The sequence below is a fragment of the Liolophura sinensis genome, chromosome 3 (assembly GCF_032854445.1).
Source record: "Liolophura sinensis isolate JHLJ2023 chromosome 3, CUHK_Ljap_v2, whole genome shotgun sequence".
Taxonomy (NCBI): Eukaryota; Metazoa; Mollusca; class Polyplacophora; order Chitonida; family Chitonidae; genus Liolophura; species Liolophura sinensis.
In genome coordinates this window covers 15,906,298-15,919,042 of record NC_088297.1, presented here as the reverse complement: position 1 = coordinate 15,919,042, position 12,745 = coordinate 15,906,298, and the positions used below count along the sequence as shown (strand labels likewise).

The window sequence follows — 12,745 nt, the reverse complement described above, 5'->3', positions numbered from 1 at the left end:
GGATTATAAGGTAGATGACTGTTAATAACGGATCGCTTTTACGTAATAGCAGTCATGCCCATCATCGTTAGTTATTATATTTTTATGTTCAGTGTTATTTTTTTTTTTGTTCTTAATGATTTTTTGTGTGGAATATATCTAAAAAGACATCTGTGCATTTCTACTGAGGTATACTTAATATGCACGCTTTTAGTGAAAACTGTCTTGTTTTCGTATCTGCGTATAGTTACTAATTATCTTGTAAAGTTCTAAAGTGGACGCGGTTGTTTAGAATGGAAAATGTGGCAATAAAGGTTTTAAAATCTGTTACTCGCTGAAAAGTCTTGAAAACAAACGCTTATGAGTTAAAATTCAGACGTGTTTGTATTAAATGTATTTTTCGAAAATACATTTTCCGTGAAAATGTGAAAAGGCTGTGAAAAATATATATGTCTACCTTCGCTTAATTTAAGCGAAACTAGATTCACCAGGTGGTGCATGTTTCCTGGACTTATACAAAAGCCTCAACGGTTTCCTGTCACGTCGACTTTATGAAAAGAGGGACAGATTCAATTTTGAGTCATCCTTACTTGTATAGCCATGTTCAGAAGCGTTTTGCATGTGGCATGTACAAACATGTACATGTATCTCGCATTGTGACATTTCTTATGTCAGCTGCGCACGTTGTGCGACGCCTTCGGGCAACGTTATATTATTATTGCAAACACCAGTGGACATTCCATTAAACCCTTACCATCTTAAACGCTAAATTTCTCAAATTTTTCAGTGAGTATATTTCTGTTGACAGAAGGTTCAGAATCTTTGATACCCTACTCCATACCTTCAATTGTGTCTAATTCCGCTTAACAACCAGGTTAGGAACCAAACATTCATGTAGCGTTGAATGAAAACCCCTTCCATCGAAAAACGCTAAATTTATTAAATTTTCCAATGGGAACATTTCTTTTGTATATATAAGTAAGGAGGGAAGATCCAGAATCTCTTGTACTCTACTGCATACACGTAGATGGGATGTCTAATTCAGCTTAACCCGAGGCTAGGAACCGTATATTCATGGGTCTATTACGTTGAAGAAGCTCGAATATGCGCAATTCAAGTCTTTAAAGCCCCATTGAAATACATAATTTGATTAGCAACAACTTATGAACAAGCCTGATACACTAATTAGATAGCGAATCGATCCACTGGCATAGAGCATCCCTTGGGTTTTCCCGTCATTACTGAAAACTGTAAAGTGACGGCTTCTCTTTCTATAAATTCGTTTTAACTTCTTAATTTCATAATTATTGACCCGGACCATCCATTGTGGTTGGTGACTGGTATTCGAATGTCTGCTTTGATCTCTAGATCATATCCTGTTTCCTCACAGCCTGACAACCGTCACATAAGTGAAATATTCTTGAGTTTCTGGTAAAACACCTACCAGAAAACGTTTCGAAATCTGAAGATGCACTCATCATGGCAAATGAATAAAATACAATGCAATAAGACTTGTTTAAAACACATACACTCAAAATATTAATCTGTTAATTTTAACAGAAAGTCTGTTGTCTGTGTGATGCTTGAATGTATTTTGTTATTATAACATAATATTCTGTCAAATTCAACATAATATCCTGTTAGTCTAATAGAATGTTTATGTTGAATTATCGGAATAATCTGTTGCAATAACAGAATACATCCTAGCATCGCTCAGATAACAGACTTTCTGTTAAAATAACAGAGTAATTTGTTGAGTGTAAAGAATCGTATTAAAAAGCCTACAAGTATATACCAGAAGAGAGGGGTATAACCGTGCATTAAATTGATGTGGCTCGTTTTCAACAGGCTTTTGTTCTGCAGGTACAAACAAGGTGAACGACTCCTGTAAATCTTAGAGAAGCAGTTCTGTAGATACAGTGGTAAGAACGCTTATGGGCGGACAGACAGCCGGACTGACCGACCGATAGACAACACCATTCTATAATACAACCCATAATACAGTCGATTATAATGCAAATAAAACATCCCCCCCCCCCAAAAAAAACCCCAACAGATTAGATCTGCAATGATCACAACGAGGAATTACTTTTCAAACAGCATATCTAACACGAACAACGACTCAACTGAGGCACTTTCTTTAAGTTTATTTTTTAAGTGTATTACAGAATCTTTTCGTATTTACACAACGAAATTGAAACCAATGCACATACAGGTTTATATATGCAATGTATTTTAATACGGTGCAACAAGCATTGACACAACGAGACAACGATGGTGTTACAAATACACAAATACATTTGCAATACTAGCATATCTATCATTATATATATACAAGTATATACGATACTGTTGTGACACCCAGAAAAACTTGTACAGAAGTGCAGGTTTATATCTTGCACTTATTGCTGGTGAGTAAAATTGCTTTAAAGAATCTGGCTGATACTAGCCTGTTGGTGATGGAATTTAGGTTACGGCTCCCATCAGTTAAAGGGACCAGCAAGCATATAAAACCAGACATAGCCCACAAAATTCTTTTTCTGGCAATCCCAGCCTTTTAATGCACTCAAACAAATTAATCTATAAATTTTTTGATGTCTGTATGCTTATAAAACACTTTAGTAGTATGCCAGCGCTGAAGCTTTACGGCCAAAAACGATATGTTTTAGTAGTGTTTAATCTTTTGTGTGGTGTCCCATAGCTAAGCACCACATGTTCCGTGAGCACATCACTTAAAAAATTCATCTGTTAATTTTAACGGAAAGTCTGTTGTCTCAATGATGCTAGATTGTGTTCTGTTATTGTAGCAGATTATACAGCAGAAAACAAATATTCTATAAATTCAGCGTAAAGATTTTATTAAACTAACAGGATATTATGTTGAATATGACAGAATGTTGTGTTAGAATAACAGAATACATTCTAGCATCATTCAGACTTTCCGTTAAAATGAACAGATTAATTTTTTGAGTGTGGTGCTCATGGAACATGTGGTGTTATGGGACACTACACAACAGATCGCTAGCAAACTACTAAAGTGTTTTATAAGCAAACAGACATCAGAAAAGTGTACCGTACATGTACCACATGATAGAACAAAACAATACATAGCTTTGGGCAGCTTTGTTAAAGTTGAGTTCATGTAGGAGTTTTAGTAAACATTTGGTTAGTTTATATACAATACAGTGACGATTCTCTACGTGAAACATTTAGTACATTTCTGCTCCCCTTGAAATGGATATTTGCGAATTTGTTTAAACATCAGGTTACACGCTATTCGACGTAGGCAGTAAATACGGGCTGGTACCAGTAGTTTGTGCACGTGTAGAATATTTGTTGTATATAGTTGTCTTCCTCTGTAAATTGGCAATTTGAATAAAATGTGCACAACAAGAGTTATTGTACTACAGTATAGAATTTAATATATTGGTTATAAGGCAGCCAGTAGACCTTTTGGAACTACAATCATAGATTCAGCTGTCTGAACATGCGCACAGCTTTGGTTATGTTTCTGGATTCATATAATATGTTTTGCAATGTTAGTCAATGGGTTAGTCGTTTTCTTCTGATACTTGTTATAGATATTTCGCAAATCTATACGACTGTTAAGAAGACAGTTGCACGTTGTTTTTCTTACAAAAGCGCAATAAAACGTGTCCGCAAAACTATTATATCTTGGTTTTGATACACATTGTGTTCTAAGATGTAGAGAGTTAGCGATATCTCATGAACAATGTGAATGATTTTTTTTCAAATGAACTATAGATATATCATTCAGAATTTCTGGCAAAACGAGACACTGTCGCGTATAGATAGCTCTAATCCTCGCGTGATTCTGGGGGGAAAATGGTATAAGGTGTGAATACACGTGCCATGGAACTTTCAGGAAGGATTTCTGTCCTTCAAAATTTGGTGGTAGGCGGTACACCTAATTATTATATGTTCATAATTTCGTATTGTACTCAATTCCAACGACTGGAACTTTTCCGGTTGGATAGGGCATCTCATACGCTTTGTTATCCACACCCTCGCGACTTTTCTTCGCAGACTCTACATCGTTCTGTTCTGCTCCTTCCGGTGGAGAAGGTTTCAGCAAAAATGGTGCCGACAGAGCTATGCCAGCCGCGCCAATCGGAGCCGTAATGATGATACAGACGGCTGCATTGGTGAGGACCTGTGGAAGAAACAAGAACAGAAACGTGCATTAAAATGGAAGCAAATCCATAAGATTAAACGCCAGCAAAAGAGATATGTGTATCCACTGAATTAGGATACCGTTATCGTTAAGGATTATGTGTATTGGTTGGGAAAACCCAAGTGCCCAGAGAGAACAATCGACATACGGCAAATAACTGACAAAATTTCCGATCGTGTGATATATACATCCAGCTGATGAAAGACAAGAGGTTTCCAGCGAACTACATGTAGGCACACAGAAGAGGGTACTGCTTATTTCCACCCCGGGATATAAGGCCCGAGAACAATGAGTGGGAAATGGGATTGAATTCACGAATATATTGAGTGATCTAGCGGTTTAAAGGGAAATCGACTACAATGAGTGTGAAATTCATGTAATGCGAAACCGCACTTCACTGCAAGATTTACATGTTATTAAATAAACTCCTGTTATGTGTCAGTTCTATTATTTTACTAAAAACTCACGATGAGAATCGCGATTTCGTATTATATAAGCTGCACCCTAATGACTCGTTTCCTCACATTTTTGCGAAAATTTTGTATTCTGGCTTCTCAACCTGTCTGTCAGTGGTTGACGAATCATAGTTAATTTTCAGTGCAGCTTAGATTGTTAATAAAGGTCTTCGCAAAATTTAACAATAAACGGAATTGGAGAACCTTACCTCTTGAGCTATGTTTAGCACATCCTGTCCTTTTCCCAACGCGGTAGCCTGGTCTAAAGCTACAGAGCCTATAGCAGCCTGAAAACAAGTAAAATTAGAAATAAGGTAAAATTTAAAAAAGGAATAAAATTTAAAATACAAGTTAAATTAGGAAAGAAATATACTTATTTAAGAAGAAGGAAAATAAAAAGAAGCAAATACTAGTATTAGAACTTATGTAAAGTAATCATACGCCAAGACGTTATTGCTAGGGAATAACGGCTAGCGTCGTCCTAGCCTCTCTCTCTGTCTCTCGCGAGATCTCACTGACGGCGATTTATAGGATTCTACAAAGGATCCATGCACTAGTCTTTGATTGATGAGGTCGAATATTTCATCCCAGGTCTGACTGGTTCGTCTGTAAACTGGTCCGGTTGATAATCATGTGTCTTTTTTATTATATGGGCTATTTCCGCATGAACAAGAATTCTGCTGGTGGACCAAACATCGTCAAGGCCCAGTCCCTTTGCAATCTTTAAATGTGATTGTACACTAAATGTGATGAAAACATAGTATTTTGAGAAATTCTAGACCAATAACGCCTTATAATAAAAACATCACTCCTTTTTTTACCTGAGTTTGCTAAAGTCTTGGAACAGGGGGTCCTTTTTACAAAAAGTCTAAAGGCCAAGTTTAGACGGCTAACTCAGTTAACCGACTATTAACTTTGTCCAACCGATGTCACAAAGAAAATATATGGCTATTGTCTAAAGATTTTTGCGTTGAATTCTGACAGTTAGCCCAAAATCCCTATGAAGCGCTGTTGTTGTTACGCTTCGATCTGTTGTGAGAGTTATTGCCCTTTGTTCACAAAACTGTCAAAAACGAAACTGATCGAGAAATTATCAACGTTTTCTTTGATTTATAAATAGTAATTTAATATAATTATACATTGGATATAATTTAACAATTATCAGCATTGATTCAACCAATCACACTGATGGAGAGCAGCCAGCGAACCGGCTGTTATAAACCCGCTAGGATTTAAACAGTTTTACTTTCGTGAAACAGCCTAATCAATTTTTTTCGTGGCTTCCTCACGGTAGTCGGCTAAAATGATACTTAGCTGACTATCACACCTTTGACGGCTACAGAGGTTTTGTGACACGGGCCCCTGTGGGCATGGTACTCTCGAAAAAATGATCTGTTAAATTTAACAGAAAATCTGTTATCTGAATGATGCTATAATTTATTCTGTTATCGCAGCAGATTATTCTGTTAAATGTAACACACATATTCTATTAATTCAACATAGTGATTGTATTAAACTAACAGGGCATCATGCTGAACATGACACAATATTGTATTATAATAATAGAAAACATTGTAGCAAATTTATTTAAATTCAACAGATTAATTTTTTGATTGTAAATTGACAAAAGGCCGGAGTTAACCAGTAAGTCTTGTGACCATTTACTAACCCAGATATCAATTGTCACTGCTCCAGTTTTACTCTCTGTGCATACAGTATTCTTTTTTACTGCACCCTCCCTGGTTTCCTCCACCAATAACCCCGATCAGCTTCATGTGAGTAAAACAGTGTCGATTGAATGATTGATTGATTTGTGCCCATCACGGTGCACACAAGAATTTTTCACTTCCATGACGTCATGCATGGTACATGCGTGGGTGGAGGAAACCAGACTGCCTTAGGTATGTCTGAGATACGGAAGACTCTTACGAATGCGAAGTAAAACATCAATCAAAAAAATTCAGGTAAATCTAATGAGCATAATGTTGGTAAACAACAGAATTTGCCGCATCCTGCAACTTTACCTGTACAGTGGCCTTCGGAATCCAAGCGATGACCATGAAAAGTTTCTCCTTCCAGTTAAAGTTCTGTCCGAATGCGGAAAAAAATGTAACTATAAGTCGAGCTGCCAATCCGAGGAAAAGCATAGCTACTCCAAGACCTGAAATCAAATAAAATGGCGCACACTCCATAAAGTAAGGATTGGTTTTTTTTGTCTGGTTATTTATTTATTTACTTATTTATTTGAGTGGATGTTTTTACGCCTTACTCAAAAATATTTCACGTATATGACGACAACCAGCATTATGGTGGGACGAAACCGGGCAGAAACCCACGACCGTCCGCAGGTTGCAGACAGACCTTCCATATACGTATATGTCTGGGTGGATACAATATCAAAATGCATGGTTTAAATGTGTTTGTTCCTAGCAAGACCATGATGTTGAACTCAACCTCGAACACAGACATCTTACGTTAAGCCAATTGTAAATATCAGCGTAATCATGTATTTAAGTATTGCCTTAAACACAATGCCGTCAAATAAATAAATGAAGAGCATAGATTCCTTACCAACTTGCCCCTTCTTCAGATTCTCAATGGAGACAGCGTAGCCAATCAAGCCAAAGAGAATAGGCTGCATCACCTTCCAAAATTTGGCCAAGACGCCCTTAATTGGATACTGAAACCAGAAATAAAGTAATATCTATAGTACTTCATTAATGGACAGATTTTATTGCTGTTTATATAAGAATACGTAATCACTGAAATCACTGAAAACTCGAAGAAAAGACCTGTGTTACCAGATAGTGGGTGTATATGCTCTATTCATTGAATTCCCTGGAATTTAACACCATACCGAAGATCTTTTTTCTAACCATTGCACCTCATTAACAGGCCTATTGGGGATGGACGATCGGCTGCCGAACGTCGCACGTTTTCGCACACCCTTAAAACTGACCGACCTCGACGATGTTGAATATTCTTGAGAATGGCACAATAAGCGAAAACAAAAAAATAAATGAAATGAATGAATAAATTACCCATTAGCTAAATTACGCTGTTAATTTTTTGGTACAATCAGTTTCTCAAATATTAATCACTTGTCTAATGAGCTATGCTTTTCAGTCTGTACTCGACCTACATTTTGTGGAGACCATGTCCTCTTTCTCCAGCCGATTCCAGCTACAAACGCCATGATCAATGTTCCCAGGGTCCCGGCTCCAGCAAACTTGATCCTGCGCGTGCCAAATGTTGCGAACAATCCAGCAGTGAACAGCAGAACAAAACGATACAGCAGAATTTGTTTCTGAAAATAAATGAAAGCATTATGAACTGTTTATACAAATATATACATATGATTGTCTGTATCTTAGCACGCGGTGTATGGTTTCGGTACAATTAAAATACGCACGTATGCTAGATATTCGATTAAATATGTACCGGTATATCCTAACACATCAAAATAACTTTTATCAAACGAAAACGATAATGGCAAAATGGTCTCCTCTTTTGAGCGTCACACAAATCATTTTTTTTAAAACGTGTACTATTTGCCAAAAAACACAATGTTGTCGCTGGTCTGGTATTACTCTCTATTCTGTGGTTTAATATACACGTATGTAAAGGCTTGGTGCAGGTGAACATTGCATGTTAATGTTGAAACATAACTTACGCTGTTTTTGTTGGGAATAAACCAGAAGAAGACGCCTATGACTATACCGATGAAAATGCCAAGAACGAATTCTATTGGACCGTGAAAAGCGTTGAGAATGACACTACCTACAAAAACAAGTCAGTTTTATTATCAGTTTCAGATCATTACACTCTCAATTCATAATGGGTGGGCAGTTAATAGTATATTATATCAAAACAGATGGCAGTAACATAAATCATAGTCAGAAAAGATAAAATTAAAAGAACACATTTATACAACCAGTTATTTGCTGCATATCAGTGCTTCCAATGTTATAAATATGTCCATGTTTAACGCGGCTAAATCTCGTGCGAAATACAGTGCGAAGCGTTCGAGAAGATTTTAAAGCTGTAATAGGACAATGTGTTCCTCTCAAGACAATTTTAACCCAAACAAATGCCAGTTCACACGTAACGATCTATTCGGTGCATTTTACGGGAAAATGTATTGCCGATGAACCGAACCTTGTGAATGGAGGGATTTACCGAAGAGGTAGCGTGTTCAAATCCAGCTCCTTTTAATTGGCTGCGCCTTTACCTCAGGTGATTTTTCAGGTACCTGAGTTTTTTTTTCGGGCCCACAAAACCTTCCTAACTTATCCCGCACACCTAACCAATAAACCAATAAATCAATGATTGTCCATTTATACTCACCTGATGATAACGCTATTCCCAGCACGATACTGAATCCGCTGATAGCGATGACATCATTTATCCCACAGGCAGCCACTAGCAGGGTGGGGATCCCCTCGGCCCTACCCCAGCCTTTATCCTGCAGAGCGACCATTCCCTGGACCACTACGGCCGGGGACACAGCCGCATAGACAAAACTGAAGACCAAAAAGTGTGAGACACCCCATGATGTTTTGGTCTGTCTTTATTTTCAGACTACATACTTTAATGCTTAATTTGACCAAATAAAATGGTACACGTTTTTAAAAAATGATTTGCATGACGATCAAAAGAGGAGACCATTTTGCCATTATCATTTTCGTTTGATAAAAGTTATTTTGTTTAATTTGACCAAATAAAATCAGTTTTGTCCTCACGGTTTTCAGATCCAATGTCCATGTTGACAAATTGATGTCAGTAGTCCTCTACCTTTACCTTATGTGTTTACAATTCAGTCTAATTTAGTATCGCTCCATCTTTACACATAGGGTTCATGATTCGATGTTGGGGGCCTCCGTGGCTTAGTTGGTTAGCGCGCTAGCGCAGCGCAATGACCCACGGGCCTCTCACCAATGCGGTCGCTGTGAGTTCAAATCAAGCTCATTTTGGCTTCCTTTCAATCTAAGGATGGTCGTGGGTTTTCCCCGGGCTTTGCCCGGTTTTCTCCTACCATAATACTGATCGCCCTGGTATAAGTGAAATATTCTTGAGTATGGCGTAAAACAATCAAATAAATACGATTCCATGTTTATGCTGACCAATTAAAATCAGTATAGTTAATTCATTATTCAAATGATTTTTTACGACTGAGATAGTTTGAAACAAAACCCAAAAAGTATTGGTTTTAGCTTAACAAGTGACTTTACCCTTAAGTTTAGATTAATAAGTAACAAAACCTCAAATCTGTTGGTTTTAGCTTACTCCATAATTCTAGCTTACCCCTTGACTTTGGGGGCTCCGTGGCTCAGTAGGTTAGCGCGCTAGGGCAGCGTAATGACCCAGGAGTCTCTCACCAATGCGCTCGCTGTGAGTTCAAGTCCAGCTCATGCTGGCTTCCTCTCCGGCCGTACGTGGGAAGGTCTGGCAGCAACCTGCGGATGGTCGTGGGTTTCCCCCGGGCTCTGCCCGGTTTCCTCCCACCATAATGCTGGCCGCCGTCGTATAAGTGAAATATTCTTGAGTACGGCATAAAACACCAATCAAATAAATAAATAAATACCCCTTGACTTTAACTTACTTTAGCCTTGCACATGACTGTGTCTTACCCCATGATTCTATCTTACTCTGTGACTTTAAGTTACCTCATGATTGTAGCTTGCCCAATGACTTTGGTTTACCCCATGGTATTGCCTTACCCCTTGGCTTTAGCTTACACACACCCCATTACATTAGCTTATCCCAGGACTTTATCTTACCCTATGACTTTAGCTTACCCCATGACTTTGGCCTACCCCGTCACTTTATAGCTTACACCATGACTTTGGCTTACGCCATGACTTTAGCTTACCCCATGACAAAAGCCCAAGTCCACGGGAAGTCGATGAGGTAATGTGCTGCGACTGCACAAACCGCAGCCTCTACCAGGCAGGGAAACAGAGCCAATCGCAGAGCTACCCACTTTGTCTTCCGTAGAGCTTTTGGGTCTAATCCACTTCCGGCTCTCAGTAATATAATAACCAGAGCCACAGACCTGTTGAGGAAACAATGTTATTTTGTGTTTTATATCTCACTTTTTTTCCACCCTGTCAAAAAGTGATGGTGCAGTTTTACATACTGGCAAGTTTGTTACCAAAAATTATCACTTCACAAGCTGTAGACACATATTTTTTTTATATATATCTGTGTTTTTTTGCTAATTTGTGTTTTGTAATAATATGGCCGACGCAAATTAAAAAACATTTACCAATTTATGTCTTTAACACGTGAATGCTGTGTTGTGTTTTTACAATGGCAGATACTGTAAAGTTACAGGCAATTTTGACAAAGTGGAAAATTGATCAAAATACTGAGAAAACAACGACGTACTGAAATAACTAATTTTGCTGCTCAAAACGTTCGCAAAACATTTCAAAACAAACCCTCGTTTACATATTAGGTAATGTAATTTAAAGCAAAAATAAAATTTAACACTTCCTATTACAATGTACCTATGCAGTGTTTACAACTTAAACACTTCGGTCACATTCACATGTGCTGTGTGTGTAATTTAAACACATCGGGCTCAGTCGGTTAGCGCGCTAGCGCAGCGTAATGACCCAGGAGCCTCTCACCATTGCGGTCGCTGTGAGTTCAAGTACAGCCCATGCTGGCTTCCTCTCCGGCCGTAAGAGGGAAGGTCTTTCAGCAACCTGCGGATTATCGTGGGTTTCCCCCGGGCTGTGCCCGGTTTCCTCCCATCATAATGCTGGCCGCCGTTGTATAAGTGAAATATTCTTGAGTACGGCGTAAAACACAAATCTAATAAAAAAAATAAACTACGTCACACTTATATGGTGTTTTCAGTACCTTAGATTGCCTGCCCAGGCGTTTTCAATTGGGCACCAGTCTTGGATGACTGGAATATTTCTTACCCCAAACCCAGCTATCAACATTCCTACAACAAATAAAGACATGTATGTACTTAATAAAACTTTATTTGAATTTTTATGATGTGGTGTTGTGCAGATTCAAGTGGTGTTTTAAAAACATAAAGTAATTCAAAAAAGAAGTTCCTCACATCCTCCTCTCCTACGGTGATAATAGTCATCGCCTGGCACAAATTTGGCTGTGCTATCATCGATGATAATATATAGGCCTGTATACCAATATAGTTAAAGAGTTGTGTCCCTTGGATATGCGCTCCTCCACAAGGCGCATGAAAATGTGAACAAGACGGTACACGCCATGTAGCAAATTCGCACGAACATAATAATGTGTACTTATACTATAAATGGGAACCACATTGTATACCTGTGATACACATCCTGTTTACATCGCAAGCTACACATACACGTACACAAAACAGTACACATTTGCTTTTTGGAAACACTGTATACTCTGTTCTCGGGTGTTCCTTTTTCAAAATTTTGATTTTAATTTTTAGGATCTTTCAATACATAAAGGCTTTGCTATCATGGCCTTCCCCGGACGTTTCATTGTTTTAGGGCTTGTGTAGCTAGACTTCAACTAGATGCTTCATTATATCTAAAGATTTGAAAATTAGGACCTGATTAGAATTCTCCATTATCTAAAGACTTATTTTACCAGGACAATTAATTATCTAATAGCTTCAGTGTAATTAGGACCTTTGCAGAATCCTCCATTATCCAAGGGCTTTGGTATCGGGACTTCTCCGGGATCCTTCATTATGTAAGGACTTGGCTATCAGGACCTTACCAGAATTTCTCATTATTTAAGGGCGAGAATATTAGGACATTGCTACTAACCTTCCTTATCTAAAGGCTTGAGTATTTCGACCTTACCAAAATCCTTCATTACCGAAGATTTGGGTATCAGAAATCCTCCATTATCTAAGGGCTTGAGCATTAGGGTCCCAAGATCCTTCATTATCTAAGGGCTTTTGTATTTGGACGTTGCCAGTATTCTTGATTATACAAGGGCTTGGAATGGAGGACATTGCCACGATCTTTCATTATTTAAGGGCTCGTCTATCTGGATCTTGCTAGGATCCTTCATTATCTACGGGTACTTCAATATTTTAAGAATTACCCGACGATCAAAGACTTATTCAGCATTATTACATATTTTATGC

General features: G+C 38.1%; 1 protein-coding gene across 1 annotated transcript; it reads right to left on the bottom strand.

Annotated features, from left to right (window-relative positions):
• Positions 1-1,104: 1,104 nt before the first annotated feature.
• On the bottom strand, positions 1,105-12,540 carry LOC135463415 (sodium/hydrogen exchanger 9B2-like). Its single transcript, XM_064740675.1, has 10 exons — positions 12,420-12,540; positions 11,500-11,587; positions 10,502-10,684; positions 8,977-9,152; positions 8,303-8,409; positions 7,772-7,936; positions 7,201-7,309; positions 6,654-6,790; positions 4,839-4,916; positions 1,105-4,153 (listed from the first exon to the last, which is right to left on the bottom strand). The coding sequence occupies exons 1-10, from the start codon at positions 12,538-12,540 to the stop codon at positions 3,923-3,925; spliced, it is 1,395 nt and encodes a 464-aa protein (XP_064596745.1). The 3' UTR covers positions 1,105-3,922.
• Positions 12,541-12,745: the final 205 nt, after the last annotated feature.

Excerpts from the sequence above, each read along its gene's own strand:
- LOC135463415 (XM_064740675.1), bottom strand. The coding sequence starts at position 12,540 with ATGAAGGATCTTGGGACCCTAATGCTCAAGCCCTTAGATAATGGAGGA. Across the intron at positions 9,153-10,501 it reads ACTTGGGCTTTTGTCATGGG|TTTTGTCTATGCGGCTGTGT; the intron begins GTAAGCTAAAGT and ends TTTGGTCTTCAG. Across the intron at positions 4,154-4,838 it reads TGCTAAACATAGCTCAAGAG|GTCCTCACCAATGCAGCCGT; the intron begins GTAAGGTTCTCC and ends TTTCTTCCACAG.